General features: G+C 42.8%; 1 protein-coding gene across 1 annotated transcript in view; it reads right to left on the bottom strand.

The window, feature by feature from the left end:
* Positions 1-16,670: 16,670 nt before the first annotated feature.
* Positions 16,671-17,921, bottom strand: part of LOC115459249 (gamma-aminobutyric acid receptor subunit beta-2-like) — a 68,117-nt gene continuing 66,866 nt past the window's right edge. The window contains exon 4 of the mRNA XM_030189105.1: positions 16,671-17,023. Within this exon, the coding sequence (XP_030044965.1) occupies positions 16,940-17,023 (84 nt within the window). The 3' untranslated portion in view covers positions 16,671-16,939. The remainder of the gene's footprint in view (positions 17,024-17,921) is intronic.

Below are 17,921 nucleotides of genomic sequence, written 5' to 3'. Positions count from 1 at the left end.
GATCAGAGAATTGAATCAAGGATGTGCAATTGATGTAATCTACTTAGATTTCAGCAAAGCTTTGACACGGTTCCTCACAGGAGGCTTTTGAATAAACTTGACAGACTTAAGATAGGATCCAGCGTGGTCAACTGGATTAGGAACTGGTTGACGGACAGATGCCAGAGGGTGGTGGTTAATGGAATTCACTCGGAGGGAAAGTCAGTAGTGGAGTGCCCCAAGGATCAGTGCTGGGGCTGATTCTGTTCATTATATTTGTGAGTGACATTGCCAAAGGGTTAGAAGGTAAAGTTTGCCTTTTTGTGGATGATACCAAGATTTATAACAAAGCCCAGAGGGAGTGGAAAACACGAAAAAGGATGTGCAGAAGCTAGAAGAATGGTCTATTGTTTGGCAATTAAAATTCAATGCAAAGAAATGCAAAGTGATGCACTTAGGGAGTAGAAATCCACGGAAGATGTATGTGTTACGCGGTGAGAGTCTGATATGCACAGACAGGGAGAGGGATCATGGGGTGATAGTATCTGAGGATCTGAAGGCAACGAAACAGAGTGACAAGGCGATGGCCACAGCCAGAAGCAAGCTAGGCTGTATAGTGAGAGGTGTAACCAGCAGAAGAAAGGAGGTGTTGATGCCCCTGTACAAGACATTTGTGAGGCCCAACTTGGAGTACTGTGTTCAGTTTTGGAGGCCGTATCTTGCTAAGGATGTACAAAGACTTGAAGCAGTATAAAGAAAAGCTACAATAATGGTATGGGATTTGCGTTACAAGACATACGAGGAGAGACTTCCTATGGGCTTCCTCTCATTTGCCGTGCAGGAATCGGTAGCATGACTTTGTAAAAGAATCCCTTAGATTGTGAGCCCACCAAGGACAGGAAAAAGTACCTGCATATAATATATGTAAACCACTTTGGTTGTACCCACAGAAAGGCAGTATATCAAATCCATTACCCTTTTATATATTTAAGTACAGTAGGTATTTTTCTGTTTCTGGAGGGCTCCCAATTAAAAAAAAATAGTTGAAGTGGGATTTGAACCTGAGTATCATTGTTTAAAGTCCAGTGCATTAACTGCTAGCCTACTCCTCAGATCTACTTCCTACTTTATTCTATACTATTCTATTTATTAGTCTTATATACCACTTCTGCCCTTAAAAAAGGTCCCAAAGTGGTTTACAAAGATTAAAATAAAAAAAATACATTAATACAAAAGAAGCTAGGGAATAGAGAAAACAAGAAGGCTTCAAGAATGTCCATAATATATGAAGCCTTCATACAACCTACTGGGAAGGGGACAGCAACCACTGAGGGATTAAGGAGGTATCGTGCCTTAATCCCTAGTAGATAGCTGCTCAATCAGAACTCCTTTCTGTAATCTGGACATTGCTGAAGCAGGTCTAAATTGGGATGTCCTTCTTTTTAGACATGGACATTTCTTTCCCTTTGGTAATCACTGCTGGACATCCAGATTTCCTGCCTAAAACATGCCCCTTTGCTATTTGCATGTTCTACAGTGTTGGACATTCCTATTCTGATTTGCAAAATTGGGATTTGGAAGTTTCAGGCACATGGCCATCCATTTCAGCCTTTTGAGATGTATAAATGCTTCATAAATGAGTGCCATATGATATTTATTTGAGTATTTACCTTTTTTTCTTTTTTTTCCTCTTTTCCAATAATTCTGTACCAGATTTTTCTTAGAATATTATAAACATTTTCTATAAAGATACATTTTTTTAGAAAATGATCAGGTTCCCAAAAAATGTATAGATAATCTTGATATTTAAACATACACTTATGGCCACAGTTTGAGGTCAGAGAGCAAGAAAACCTGTTCTATTTGTCTAAGTAGAAAATGAATTCTGGGGGGCGGGGATAAGTTGGCTTCTTACAACACTTTCTGTTTGTTTGTTTTTTTTTTGGGGGGGGGGGTGTTCCAAGATGGCTGCTGCTCTGTGAGCTCTGCTCCAATGATGAGGACTCTTCTGATTTTTCTCCTGATGGTGAATAGGAAAGGCAAAAGAAGGGTCTTTCCCTCTGAGCACTCCAACTTACCTTCCTCTTCAATGATGGACTTGTTTGTGCAGCATTTGGGAACAGGAGAAGCTGTAGGTAGGTAGGAAAGTGCCTAAAATGATGGGAAAGAGGTATCGCCTGGAGGAAAGAGAAGGGGCAGGATACCTAGAAGCAGGAGTGTGCGTTCAAGCATGTATATGGTGTACAGCGCTGCGTATGCCTTGTAGTACTATAAAAGTGATTAGTAGTAGTAGTAGTGAAATGGAAAGACAAAGTCTCTCAAAGAAGAAAAAAACAGCGAAGCGTGCCTGAAGAAGAAGGAAGAACACAGCCAACAAAATCAAAAAGTTTAAGAAAGGAATAGAGGCAAAAAAGAAACTAAGGGGCTCTTTTATAAAGTTCTGAGCTAACTGATTAGCGCTTGAGCCTTTACTGCCTTCACAGTAAGGGCTCACGCACTAATCTGTTTTTAAGGGCTCATGAACTAATCTGTATTTATGGCCACATGCTAATGGAAAATTAGCACATGTCCATTAATACAAACATAGGGGCCCTTTTACTAAGGTGCGCCGAAAAAATGGGCTGCGATAGTGTGGGCATGTATTTTGTGTGTACGTACATCCATTTTTTCAGCACACCTATAAAAAGGCCTTTTTAAAATCTTGCTGAAAATGGACGTGCAGCAAAAGAAAAATTGGCGCGCGGCCATTTTGGGTGTGAGACCTTAACACCAGCCAGTGACTTAGCAGTAAGGTCTCCCACATTAACCACGCGGTAATTGGCTATGCATGTCAAGTCTGAGTTACCGCCCGATTTTCGCCGCATACCACAAAAGAAAATATATTTTCTGGCACACATAGCATTCGCGTATCAAAAATGAAATTACCGCACGGTCCACGTGGTAGCCGAGAGGTAACTCCAAAATGACACATGTTGGGCATGCATAGGCGCCTACATGGCTTAGTAAAAGGGCCCCATAGGAAATTTGGCCATTCTACCCCAGCGGTACAAATGGCCACTTTTTACTGCTGTTTGGTAAAAGGGATTCTAAATTTAAAGAGGCAAATAAATAGCAAACCTAAGCAAGAAGAGAGAAAAAGCTATATTATATTTCTGGAATCCTAAAATTTTTGTCGTGCATGCAGGTTTTCTACATCTTTTTCCACTCCTGAATTCAAGCATGGATACCAGAAAATACCATTAAAAAAAGCTCATCAAAATCTCTACAGTTTCCTTCAAAATTAATCAGTGCAATCTATGCATAGAACAATCTATCCATACTAAAGATACTAAAGACAATTAGCTTACATTTCTGTAACAAAAATAGTAAATTTCCTTTATCAAAGACTGGCACTCAGACTAGCAGCTGTATCCTGCAAATTTTTTCAGTGCTTTCAGACATTTGGCCAAGCATAAGCAGCCTTTATGTTTCTAAACACACTGTACAGATGGTTAAGATTCTGCCTGTTCAGCTTCAGCAGTCGAGCTGGGTCCCACGCTGCTCTCCGGTGCTCCTGTGGGTGGTGACTTGCTCTTTTGGCAGGCTGCGCCATGCGCCTTCACCTTAGGGCACATGTGCACACCTCGCCCATGATTTAAAAGGTTTGCATTGGGAACTGTGGAAGGCGCGCCAGGAGTGATGTCATGGGCCAGGGTGCACTTTCTTTGTCGTCTTCGCAACAGGTCTGCTTGGGCCTTGCTCCATGGTCTTCTGCCTTGCAAGGCCTCCTTGTGTTCCTGCCATGTTCCAGTTCCAGCCCTGCTTTGTTGCCAAATTCCTGCCAAGCTCCAACCCTTCTTTGCCTCTGAGTTCCTGCCAAGCTCCAGCCCTGCCTTGTCTCTGAGTTCCTACCAATCTCCAGCCCTGCTTTGTCTGTGAGTTCCTGCCAAGTTCCAGTCCTGCCTTGTTTCTGAGTTTTTGCTGAGCTCCAGCCCTGCCTTATCTAAGAGCTCCTGCCAGGCTCCTCCTTGCCCTGCCTCTAGACTTTGCCCTGTCTTGGACCAGGCCAGTCTTACCTTGCCTCGAACTTTTGTCTTTGCCCTGACTAGTTCAACCTTGCCTTTATCTTTGTCTTTAGTGTCTAGTTCCAGCCTTGTCTCTCTTGCTCGTTGCCTTGTCTAGTCCCATCCGGATCCAGTTCTTGCCTTGCCCCTGTTTTGCCTGTCTGGACCCAGTTTTAACCTAGTTCTTAGTCTTCCCTTGCCCTGTCTGAGTTCCAGTTCTAGCCCCACTGCCTTGCTTTCCTTGCCTCCTCTGGATCCAGTTCCTGTCTTGCCTTGCCTTGTCTTGTTCTCGCCTTGTTCTGTTCTTGCCTTGCCTTGTCTAGTCCTGTCTGCTCTTGTTTCTACCTTGCCTCAGTTCTCACCTTGGTTCACTTTGTCCAGACTCCTTGCCTTGTGCCAGTCCAAGGGACTTGTCTGCTGCAGTCGGGGTCCAGCTGTGGCTCAAGGGCTCACTGTCCTGTGTCCGTGACACAAACCAGGGTTGCATATGCATCAAACTCTTTTATAATACAGTCAACACAATTAAGGGCAGCATTCAATTGTCAGTTTTAGCAAGCTTTTATGCCTTCATATTTTTAAAACAGCCATATTGAGTCAGAGCAAAGATCCATCAGAGCCGGTATCCTGTCTATGACTGGTCAATCCAGAAAATGAGAGCTATGTTTCTAAAGGAGTCTTTTTACTAAGCTGGCATATCTAGAGGTAGAGAATGGACTACATTACTGTTTACACTTTCCAAAAATACTAGGACTAGGGGGATGCCATGAAGCTACAATGTAGTAAATTTAAAACAAATCAGAGAAAATGTTTCTTCCCTCAACGTGTAATTAAACTCTGGAATTCGTTGCCAGAGAACGTGGTAAAGGCGGTTAGCTTAGCGGAGTTTAAAAGGTATGGACGGCTTCCTAAAGGAAAAGTCCATAGACCATTATTAAATGGACTTGGGGAAAATCCACTATTTCTGGATAAGCAGTATAAAATGTTTTGTACTTTTTTGGGATCTTGCCAGGTATTTGTGACCTGGATTAGCCACTGTTGGAAACAGGATGCTGGGCTTGATGGACCTTTGGTCTTTCCCAGTATGGCAATACTTATGTACTTATTAACTGATTAGTGCAAAATTACATGTGAACCCTTACTGCCTACAAAATAGGTGTTGGTAAATACTAACACAGTCATTTTTTCCAATGGCCGTACGTTGATCACAACATTAGCTCAAGGCCATTAATGTAGAAAATGAAAAATTGACCATTTTGCTGCTGCAGTATAAATGGCTTTAGCATGCAGGAAAAACTCATGTAAGGCTGTGCTTTGACCATCTTATACCACAGCTTAGTAAAAGGACCACAAAATTATTGGGAATGCTGAACTCAGCACAAATTACTTCACCTGGGATACAGTGATGTCATTTCCTCAATACTGGGGGTGTTAAATCACACACAGAGCTAGCACCTATGATTCAGGTCACAAGCCCTTCGCAGGATCCCAAGGAACAGATCCATTCTTTATTTCACGCATCCAAAGACAAACAATGGCTTTCTCAAGAATACATGGTGGGAGTATTGAGTTTTGAAATCCAATTATGCTAATCATATTGACCAGAATTTCTGGTAACAAATTCCTCATCTTAATTGTAGAGTGAGTAAAAAAAATACTTTCTACAATTTGTTTGAAATGTGATGCCTATTAATTAATGGGCTATTCCCTAGTCTTAGCACTATTTGAAAAGGTAAACATTTCTCTATATTTATTTATTAGGTTTTATTTACCACCTTTTTGAAGGAATTCACTCAAGGCAGTGTACAGTAAGAATAGATCAAACATGAGCAATAGATAATTACAGCAGTAAAAATATTCAAAAACAATACAAAGTATGGCATGGTATACTATTCACAATGTCAACACAATACGTAATAGAACATTATAGGATAAAGCAAAGATGTAACATATAGAAGGGTAAGAAAGTAGGAAGAGTTAGAAAGTAAGGTGATTGATTTAAAGAAAGTTGCACGTGAGGTCAGAGAAATGGTTAAATGTTTCAGGTACTCAGGGTCATTTCCTTTCAGGGCCTTGAAGATCAGACATTGAGTTTTAAATTTAGCCCTGTATTGTACTAGTAGCCAATGAGGATTTTGCAAAAATGGTGTGATATGGTCACGTCGCTTGCAACCTTCTGAGTCTTGCTGCTGCATTCTGAATCAACTGGCGCTGGTGCAGGCCCTTTGTAGTCAGACCATTGTATAGAGCATTGCAGTAATCCAGTCTTGATGTTATCATGGTATGTACAACTGGGATAAGATTTACTTTCTCGATGTAAGGAGAGAGGCAGCTTAGCTGTCGCAATAGTAGAAGCAGCTCTTGAATTTGCTTGGATTTGGATTTGCTTGTCAGACAGGTAATCAGTTTATTCAAGGCTTTAGGTAAGTTATGTTCAATGGGTATGAGTAGCTGCACATCATCTGCATAGATGTAGAACTGAGTGTCCATTGACTGAATCAGTTCAGCTAGTGGTTTGAGGTAGATATTGAACAGAATAGGTGACAGTATCGATCCTTGTGGTATATCCATTTCATCCTACTCAAGATTTTATAGACCTCTATAATATCTCCAGAATACTCTCAATATATGGAAGATCTACCTAGAAAGTATTCTTGGGGATCGGTAATCCCTTTTTGTAAACAACATACAAAAGCATGCACATTAAAGGCTTTTGATGCAAATAGCCTCATAGGAAGTAATTTTATAATGGCTTTTTCACATGTATATGTCAATATTTATACATGTGATGAGTGGATGTACAATCACTGGACAGAGGGATGCCATAACCAGTCCCATTCTCTAGAACACCAGGGATGCTTCATTGCAGAATCCAAGATGGCAGCTATATGCTGCGCTCTAGCAATGGTGTGTCTTACTTTTTGGTCTTGCTTTGCCTTTAGTTTGAATGGGAAATGCAAGGGTCTGCAGTCAGGGCATTCTTCCCGCCTGACTGCTATACCTGGCACAAGGTATATAGATTCCTTTCTGTGGCACAGCACACAGTGTCATATGAGTCTGGCTGCAACCCTGCAAGAGTTAGGAGGCCTGGGAGATGAAATGGACTATTCTGTAGGACAGGACATGAGCTTGAGTCTAGATATGAGTCCCCTACAGCCATGAGCAGTAAGTTTGCCCCACCATGAAGGGCATAATTGAAAGGGGTGCCCAAGTTTTCCTGAGGACGTCCTTGCAGGATGTCTCGGCGAAGGGATGGGGAAATCCATATTATCAAAACAAGATGGGCGTCCATCTTTCGTTTCAATAATATGGTCAGGGACGCCCAAATCACGCAATTTAAGTCGACCTTAGAGATAGTCGTCCCCGATTTTTGGACATAATGGAAACTGAGGACGCCCATCTCAGAAACGACCAAATGGTCGTGAGAGGAGCCAGCATTCGTAGTGCACTGGTCCCCCTGACATGCCAGGACACCAACCGGGCACCCTAGGGGGCACTGCAGTGGACTTCAGAAATTGCTCCCAGGTGCATAGCTCCCTTACCTTGTGTGCTGAGCCCTCCAACCCCCCCCCCCCAAAACCCACTCTCCACAACTGTACAACACTACCATAGACCTAAGGGGTGAAGGGGGGCACCTAGATGTGGGTACAGTGGGTTTCTGGTGGATTTTGGAGGGCTCACATTTACCACCATGTGTAACAGGTAGGGGAGGGATGGGCCTGGGTCCACCTGCCTGAAGTGCACTGCACCCACTAAAACTGCTCCAGGCACCTGCATACCACTGTCATGGACCTGAGTATGACATTTGAGGCTGGCATAAAGGCTGGCACAAAATATTTTTAAAGATTTTTTGAGGGTAGGAGGGGGTTAGTGGCCACTGGGGAGTAAGGGGAGGTGATCCTCGATTCTCTCCGATGGCCATCTGGTCACTTCGGGCACCTTTTTGTGCCTTGGTCGTAAGGAAAACAGGATCAGGTAAAGTCCAAGTGCCGGTCAGAGACGCCCTTTATTTTTCCATTATGGGTCGAGGACGTCCATGAGTTAGGCACACCCAAGTCCCGCCTTCACTACGCCTCCGACACGCCCCCATGAACTTTGGTCATCCCTCAGACGGAAAGAAGTTGGGGACACCCAAAATCGGCTTTCGATTATACCGATTTGGGCGACCCTGTGAGAAGGACGCCCATCTTCCAATTTGTGTCAAAAGATGGGCGTCCTTTTGAAAATGAGCCTGATTGTGTATCTAGATTTTCAAAAGGCGTTTGACAAAGTAGCTAATTTATTTATTAATTTATGCATTCTTGTATCACACTATTATTCAAAAACAAGTTTCGGTTCAAAGTGGCTTACAATTTGCATTTTGGTGGAGTTACAATAGTGTTGTGCAATGTGGAGAGGGCATCTATAATTTGTGTGGTTATTCATAGACTTTTTGAAGAGATAGATTTGAAGAGGAAAAGGTAGTGGTAGCTTTTGAGTTCCCAATTTCTTTCTCTCTTTTGTTTTGCTATTTTCTCCAGAACTAGATGTGATAATGCTAATTTTTTCAGAAAGCAAAAAAAGCACAAGTGGACCTCCAGAAACTGGACAAAGAGAATGCTTTATTGAAAGCACCCGACATGGGCCGTGTTTCAGCGACCAAGCGCCTGAGCCCAATATAGTATAACTGATCAAACGAAACCCACAATGACAATGATGCTTAAAACAGTTGTAAATTAATACTACAATCCTAATTAGCATATATGTTAAGACAACCATACCACACTTTAAAAGAAAACTATTAATATCATTCAATAAAATCAAGTGTCATATATTTATAAAACTGTAGATATCTTAAGCGTATGTAATTTATTTATTTTATTTTATTTATTGCATTTGTATCCCACATTTTCCCACCTCTTTGCAGGCTCAATGTGGCTTACAATACATCATGGATAGTGGAAATAAGAAGAGAATAGACATTTGGTAATAGAGAAGGATTTGGGGTTACATGGTAATGGAATACATGATAGTAATTTAACAGAAGGCATTATTAAACATTTCTGGATATATGTGGGGAGTTTCACATGTGTTGATCTTTGTGGTATATCTTGTCAAAGAGATGGGTCTTCAGTTTGCAGAAGTTGGTCAGTTCATTGATCGCTTTTAGGTTGCGTGGCAGCGCATTCCAGAATTGCATGCTCATATAGGAAAAGGTTGATGATATATATATATATAATAACTAAGAAGATGCAGCACTAATGTAAACAGTGCAGATCTATAAATTAAACATTTAAAACATACATATTTAAATATGATTTAGTATATGCATAATAATAGAGATGTGGGGGGCATAATCGAACGTCGCCGGTGAAATAGATCGCCGGTGATCTATTTTATCGGCGGCGCAACAGCTGGCCGGAACCGTATTATCGAAAAAAATGGCTGGCCGTCTTTTTTTTTCGATAATACGGTTTAGCCTGGCCAAATGCCAGAGTTCGCCGGGTTTGAGATGGCCGTTTTTGTTTTTCAGCGATAATGGAAAAAATGCCGGCCATCTCAAACCCGGTGAAATCCAAGGCATTTGGTCATGGGAGGAGCCAGCATTTGTAATGCACTGGTCCCCCTGACATGCCAGGACACCAACCGGGCACCCTAGGGGGCACTTCTAAAAATGTTTAAAAAATACACAAATAGCTCCCAGGTGCATAGCTCCCTTACCTTGGGTGCTGAGCCCCCCAAATCCCCCCCCCCAAACCCACTCTCCACAACTCTACACCATTACCATAGCCCTTATGGGTGAAGGGGGCACTTACATGTGGGTACAGTGGGTTTTGGGGGGGGGGTTTGGAAGGCTCAACACTTAGCACCACAAGTGTAACAGGTAGGGGGGGAATGGACCTGGGTCTGCCTGCCTGAAGTGCACTGCACCCATTAAACACTGCTCCAGGGACTTGCATACTGCTGTCAGGGAGCTGGGTATGACATTTGAGGCTGGCATACAGGCTGGTAAAAAAAGGTTTTTATTTTTATTTTTTTAGTGTGGGAGGGGGTTGGTGACCACTGGGGGAGTACGGGGAGGTAATCCCCCATTCCTTCCGGTGGTCATCTGGTCAGTTGGGGCACCTTTTTGAGGCTTGGTCGTGAAAATAAAAGGACCAAGTAAACCCTGCGAAATACTGATTAACTCCGCTTTTTTTGTTTCCATTATCCGCGAAAGCCGGCCATCTGATAGCCACACCCCTGCCCGCCCATGTCCTGCCTTCGCTATGCTGCCGGCACGCTCCCTTGAACTTTCGCCGGCGCAGCCACGGGAAAGCGGCGATGGTGTCAAAAAATCCGCTTTCGATTATACCGATTTTGCCGCTTTTGAGAGATCGTCGGCCATCTCCCAATTTATGTCAGAAGATGGCCGGCAATCACTTTTGAAAATAAGCCTGCCAGTCAACTACCTACAGAGATGCAGAATAAAATATAGCATAATGAAGACATAAAATAGTACTATGTTGCTGAAAAGAAGAATTCACATAAAAACAGATTAATCTAATTGAGCATTAAATCCTGCCAGTTGAACTGTGCCTAATTCAAAAATAAACCTTTTGTTTTTCTCTCAACAATACTAGGTCTACATTGCCTCCGCGCCATCCAAGTTCAACTTTCTTGATCACTGTAAATGTCAAGTCTGAAAAAGCATGGGAAAAAGCAATACAATGTTGTACTAATGGTGCAGTTATATTATCTCTTCTTATGTTACTCCTGTGTTCTATCATCCTGAATTTTACTTTCCTACATGTCTTCCCTTCTTATATTAAGCATTTCAGCACAGAAACTATTTTAGCATTACTGCTTAGTGAACTTCACTCCCACTTTGACCAGCATAAAATTGTCCTGGCAGTCTCTCTTGATCTTGCGGCTTTTGATCTTGTTAATCATTCTTACTTACTTTCACATCTGTCAACTTCAGGTATCTCCAGGGCTGTTCTTTCCTGGTTCACCTCTTTCCTTTCTGATTGTTCTTTTCAGGTAATCACCCCCACTTTTGTGTCTCAAAAAAATATCACTTCACTGCAGTCCTTTGCTGTTTAACTTATTTCTAAGCCCCGTGTCAACCCTCATTCATGGGGTCTTTTACTAAAGCACGTACACGTTTTTAGTGCGCATTAAAATTGGGCGTATGCTAAACATTAGAGATGCCCATAGGAATGCATTGGCATCTCTAACGTTTAGCGTGTGCCTATTTTTAGTGCTCACTAAAAACGTGAGTGCGGCTTAGTAAAAGACCCCCTCAGTTTTTCGGTATCTCAGCCTATTTTTATGCAGATGACATCCTTTTTCTTTATCTCACTTGCCCTTCCTCTCCCACAATTTCTCCACTTCAGTTCTGTCTTGATTCAGTTGCCAAGTGGTTCTCTGACCACCATCTTGTGCTCAATGCTGATAAACCTGTTGCTTGTTGGATCTCCGGTTCCTCTAATCCACCCTCTTCTAATCTCTCTCTTTTGGGTACTTCTATCACACCAGTTTCCCATGTTTCTTACTAAGAGGTTATCTTGGACTCCTCTCTTTCATTCCTACCCCAGATTGCACATTTATCTAAGCTTTCCTTTTTCACTTTTCGACAGCTGAGGGCAATTTGCTATCTTTTTGACCACAATAAGTTTCACTCACTTATCCTCTCATTCTTTACCTCTTGGCTGGATTATTGCAATATCATCTACACAGGTTTACCACGTACTACTTTAAAAAAAATCACAAACAATTCAAAACATAGCTGTCAAACTATTGGGTAAGGGCCATCGTACTGACCACTCAACTCCACTGTTAATAAAACACCACTGGCTTCCCATTGAATACCGTATCACCTACAAAATCACACTAAGCGGCATAATCGAACGGAAACGTCTATCTCCATGGGCGTTTATCTCCGAGAATGGGTCCGTGAAGGGGTGCACCGAACCGTATTTTCGAAAAACATGGACGTTTATCTTTTTTTGAGCTGGGCGTTTTTGTTTTTCAGCGATAATGGAAACCGAAAGCGCCCAGCTCAAAAACAAATAACTCCAAGACATCTATTCGTGGGAGGGGCCAGGATTTGTAGTGCACTGGTCCCCCTCACATGCCAGGACACCAACCGGGCACCCTAGGGGGGCACTTAAAAAAAAAAAAAAAAGGTAAAACAGCTCCCAGGTGCATAGCACCCTTCTCTTGGGTGTTGAGCCCCCCCAAATCCCCCTCAAAACCCACTGCCCACAAGTCTATACCATTACTATAGCCCTAAGGGGTGAAGGGGGGCACCTACATGTGGGTACAGTGGGTTTGGGGGGGGCGGTTTGGAGGGCTCCCATTTACCAGCACAAGTGTAACAGGTGGGGGGGGGGGATGGGCCTGGGTCCACCTGCCTGAAGTCCACTGCACCCCCTAATAACTGCTCCAGTGACCTGCATACTGCTGCCAGGGAGGTGGGTATGACATTTGAGGGTGAAAATAAAAAGTTGTGAAACGGCATATTTTGTGGTGGGAGGGGGTTTGTGACCACTGGGGGAGTCAGGGGAGGTCATCCCCGATTCCCTCCAGTGGTTATCTGGTCATTTAAGGCACTTTTTGGGCCTTATTCGTGGAAAAACAGGGTCCAGGAAAAGTGCCCTAAATTCTCGCTAAAAACGCATATTTCTTTTCCATTATCGGCGAAAGGCGCCCATTTCTGATCGCCCGATAACCACGCCCCAGTTCCGCCTTCACCACGCCTTCGACATGCCCCCATCAACTTTGTCCGCATCCGCGATGGAGTGCAGTTGAAAACGTCCAAATTCGGCTTTCGATTATACCGCTTTATTCGTTTTTGTGAGATAAACGTCTATCTCCCGATTTGGGTCACAATATAGGCGTTTTTCTATTTCGATTATAAGCAGGACTGTTAACTTTCAAGGTTTTCAGGGTGTGCTCTCCTGATTATTTATCCAGTCTTATTATTCCCTACTCACTAGCTAGGGTTCTTCACTCTCTTAATGATTATCAATTAGTCCTCCCCCTCCCAAACGTGCTTTTTAGAATCTACCCAACATTGAGCCATTTTCTTCCTTGCCCCTTTCATATGGAACAATCACCTTCTCTCTCTCTCTCTCTGGAGTGACTTATCCTTTAAAAGTTTTAAAACCAACCTAAAAATGTGGATTTTCAGGCAAGCCTTTGGGGATGCAGTATGACTGGACCCTCCGGCTAGAGCTATCCCCTAGTCCTTTTACCTTCTCCCTCTCTATCTCCTTTTACCTCTCTTTGCATGATTGCATTACTTTCCTATTATCCATGGAGTTCATTTTCTCTTTCTTTCTATTATTTTAGTATGCAGTCTAGAATAGATAGATAGATAGATAGATAGATAGATAGATAGATAGATAGATAGATAGATAGATAGATAGATATAATATCAATACACCTATTTGAAAACTAAACAAGCTGGACTAGTACAGACCAATCCTACACAGACATACTGGAACTTTTTCACACACAAACACAGGTAGAATCTCAAGTATAGAATAAGTAACCACAAACTAAAAATAGAAATACGTAAACAAAAATTAAACTGAACCCCCAAGAAGCCGCACTCTGCATACAGGGCAACACCAGAAAAATAGATACAGTGACACAATTCCCTTTCTACTGTACAAATATAAAAGAGCAGACGTAAATTTCAAAAACAGACATATTCCAATTGATACATTATAAATTAATAAAATGAATACAGAAAATAAGGTGATACTTTTATATCGGACTAACATTACATTTTTAACTAGTTTTGAGAAGCCAAATCTCCTTCCATCAGGGCAAGTATATTATAGCAACAGTATACTGTCCAGACCTGAAAGAGGAGGTTTTGGCCTCTGTAAACTAGTTAAAAAATGTATTTAGTTCATCCAGTATGCCCTCTCATCTCTCTCTCCCCCCCCCCCCCCACCCACCATTCAGCACCTGTCTCTTCTCTCTCTCTCTCTCTCTCTCTCTCTCTCTCTCTCTCTCTTCCCTTTCAGCCAGCATCACCTCTCTCTCTATCTTCCCTTTCAGCCAGCATCGCCTCTCTCTCTCTTCCCCCTCTCACCATCCAGTATCTCCTCTCTGTCTCTCTTCCCTGATCCTGCCATCCAGCATTCCGTCTCTTCCTCTCTCTTCCTCTCTCCCCTCCCGCTGCACTAATCAGCACCGCCTCATTTCTCTCTCCCCCCACATCTAGCATTACCCGTCTCTCTCCTTTCTCACCCCTCATACAATTTTGCCTATTTCTCCACCTATATACAGAATTTCCTTTCTTTCCCTCCCCTATCCATTATCTTCTCTGTCTCTCTTCCTTTCCCCCATCATCTAGCATTGCCTGCCTGTCTATCTGTCTCTCCTCCCCTGGCATGCAGCACTGCCCCTGTCTCTCACCCTACCACATCATTCAGCATTGCCCCTGCCTATCTCTCTTCTCCCCATACAGCATTGTCTCTCTCTCTCTCTCTCTTTCTCTCCCTCCTCCTATGCAGTATTTGTTCTCTCTGCTGTCTCTCACTCTCTCCAGCCCATTTGGAATTGCCTCTGTCTCTATCTCACCCCCTCGCTTGCTCTCTCTCTCTCTCTCCCCTCACCTAGTATTACTCTGTTTTTTTCTATCCCTCTATCCCCATCCTATCCAGTCTTGCCCAGTTTCTCTTTCCCTTTCCACCCATCCAGTCTTTCTTGGTTTCTCTCTCTCCCCTCCTTTCCATCACCACCACGCAGCACAATTTTCCTCTTTGCTGTTGCACCTCTGCCGGATCCACGCTACTAAGTAACCAACAAAGAAGCACAGGACCACGGCTCTGTGCACATCGCTACTGCTTCCATTGCTGGTCCTGGAAGTTTACATCATAGGAGTTAGTGCCAGCACAGAAAGCAGAGGGGCATGCCGACAGCCGTAATCCAATGCTTCTTTGTTGGTTGTTTATTAGCGCAGACTCAGCGGAGGTGCAATGAGAGCGAGGAAAATTGTGCTTCATGGCAGTGGTGGAAGGGAAGGGAGAGAGAAATGGGGCAAGACTGGATGGGAGGGGATTCTGTAGGCCAGAAAAGCTGTGGTTGAGACTAGGGAGGTTAAGCCTCCTCAAGTCTCTTATACAGGGCGCCTACGCCTGTTAACTTCAAATCAAACACCTAGGCACATGATCAGCTCCTAAAATATCTAAGAATACCATAAGACATTCAAGCCCTTCAATATATCTTTTTCTAGAGGGCACAAGATTCATAGCAATATACCATGCAGAAAGTCCCCTGTAGCTAATGCACAATTATTAATGCCTGCTTCAAGCCAGTTAACTTTTTAGCTCACTTGCTATTGAAAGGGCTTAAATAATAAGATATATTGAGGGCTAGAAATGGATTTGCTGCAACTGCAGGAAATATGGGAAAAGCTGAGTACAGGCCAGGGGAGAGAGTGACAAAGTAGAGACATTAACACACTCGTTAGTACCTACAAAAAAAATTAATTGTGCATTTACATAGTGTAAATGATTTTCCAAGCTAAATGTTTACAGAAGATAATACTTTTTCCAAATATTGTTGTATACTTCATATACTTCTAAATGTGTTAAACAATGCTATAAAAAAATGTAAATAAAACACCATGAGGGGGTTTATAGAACACTGCCCCTCGCACTTAAGAATAGTCCCTCATATAACCTGAGCCACCTTAAGATCACTGGTCCCGCCCCAGGAAGGGGTGGAGTCAGAACCAGAAAGCATAAAAGGCAGGGCCAAACTAAGGCTAAGGAAGCCCTGGGGAAGGAAGAACTGAACCCTACCATATGCCGCTACAGCTCACGTTTATTGATCGTGACTTTGCTGAGGTAAGCCTCTTTTGTTTTCCTGATTTGAGACTAGCAAGCCTTGCTCTGAGCCTAGAACTCGGAGAAAAACTGAGAAGAACTTACAAGCTATGTTTGGGGCATGGCAGCTCTACCAGACACACAGTATGGGCCTGCCAACCAGAGGCCTGCTTGAGACTGTATTTACTGAACTACAGAGGTGTTTCACCTTGTGTTCGTGGCCCTGATACATAACGGGCCTGAAGATTCAGTTAATAAAACACTTTATATTTATTTATATACCTTTGTCTGGCTGTGTTATTTCACGGGCCCATGCTCAAAACCCCATTAGGGGATCACACCATCCCACAAGTTCTCTGCTACTGCCTTGCCCTTTATGGTCTCAAATCATTCCCACAGTCTACAAGACAGATGTCACAATGAAGACAGGCAGCATTAAGTGAAAAAGTCAACAGAGAACTAGAACATAAAGACATGAGACAACTTTTATTTTTCCTAATAAAACTTGGATTCCCTCAGCAATCTTTTCAATTCTGAGGACCATGCCTATATGGCATGGATGTAGCAGTCATGATGGCAGGGACTGGCATCACTTTGATTTATGGATGTATACTGTCAGTTCACGTCCCATGGAATCTGTTAGTTGGCATACAGCAGTGATGAAACATATTCCCATTATTCTTGTAATTATTCTATCCACTGACCACAGCAAGCATTCAGAGACTTCAGCATGAATAGCTGCTTAGGCAACTATGGCTTCTTCCATCTAACCACTTTTTGAAATTCTTTGAGTTTGAATAAACAGCTGTTTCTGTATAGTGTTGAAGGTCTCATGAATCATGGCATTGTGCCCATTTCCGCCTAACAGAATAAGCTGGTCATAGAGAGGGAAGATACTTTGATTGCATTGTCTTCCAAAGTCAAGCTGCTAGATTTCTTGTAAGCATCAGTAGACAGATTTGACAAGATTGGTACATGTGACATCTGAGTCTAGTCCTGTGCCCCTTTCACACTGTCCAGGCTAAAATCTAAAGATGCAGGATGAGCATTCATACTATGCATGAAAGGGCTTCTAGATTAAGCTATTGCCTATATTCTCCAATTCCTCTACCTCAGTGGAAGCTGCGGCATCCTGTGGCACATGTCTTGTGAGTCCAGAAATTTAAAGTGCTGTTGGTGAAGTCTTGTGACCTGGAAAAGACACAGAGATGAGTAGTTTGTATCGTTGAAATACTTTGCTGAAATTTGAACAGTGATGCTCCTCTATTGTTAAACCGTCACCCAATTAATTCTGCCCTGCTAGCTGTATATGGTTCATCAAGTCCTCAATCATTAAAACAAACATACAGGGCCAGGTTACCTCCATTTATCCAAAGGTTCCAGAAGATGGCAGGTCTCCAAGCCAGCCTAAAACCCTTCTCAGTAAACCTATATCCTCCTACTACCTTAACAGTTTGATGCCTACTGGAAAGCTCTTCAAGGAGTCTTACTAGACACTTGATGTGTTCTTGTAACATAGGTAACTCAACAGCTCATCCCTTGTTGTACTATAGATGCTGTATCCATTGAATATGGGAAGCTGAAAATGGCCTCCAGACCCATCATTTCAGTGTGATGTGAATGGAACAGGTTTGGTCTCTTCCCACCTTTTTGTGATGGACATTAATTTAGCTGCTTATTCTTGGAAGTCCAATTTAATGACCTGATAACATTTCACCTGTACTATGACTTTGAGGCTTGCAGACCTCCAATGCAATTCACTTTCAGCTGTTATCCTTGACTGCTATGGATTTCCTTGCAGTCTCTCCTAAATAACATACTAAAGCTCTTGAGGACCTTCTCCAGAGTTACGTTTTCTTCCTGAGTGAAGCATCATATCCATTTTCTGTTTCTGAAGATTGCAGTGCAGTCTTCTCTTCCTCTTCCTCCTTCTCTTTTTCCACATGCTGTGCTTGGTTTTTGCAGTGCCTGCCTCCTTTATAAGTCCCTTCTTTTTCTCCCATCACACTATCCAACTGCTGTGCTGTCCTGTATTCCTCTATCCAGTGGGTAACAGGCTTGGTTCAAGCTATATGAAGTTTCTTCTACC

The sequence above is a fragment of the Microcaecilia unicolor genome, unplaced genomic scaffold, assembly GCF_901765095.1.
Source record: "Microcaecilia unicolor unplaced genomic scaffold, aMicUni1.1, whole genome shotgun sequence".
Lineage (NCBI taxonomy): Eukaryota > Metazoa > Chordata > Amphibia > Gymnophiona > Siphonopidae > Microcaecilia > Microcaecilia unicolor.
The sequence above is the reverse complement of the archived record's forward strand: the minus strand, read 5'-3'. Positions and strand labels throughout refer to the sequence as shown.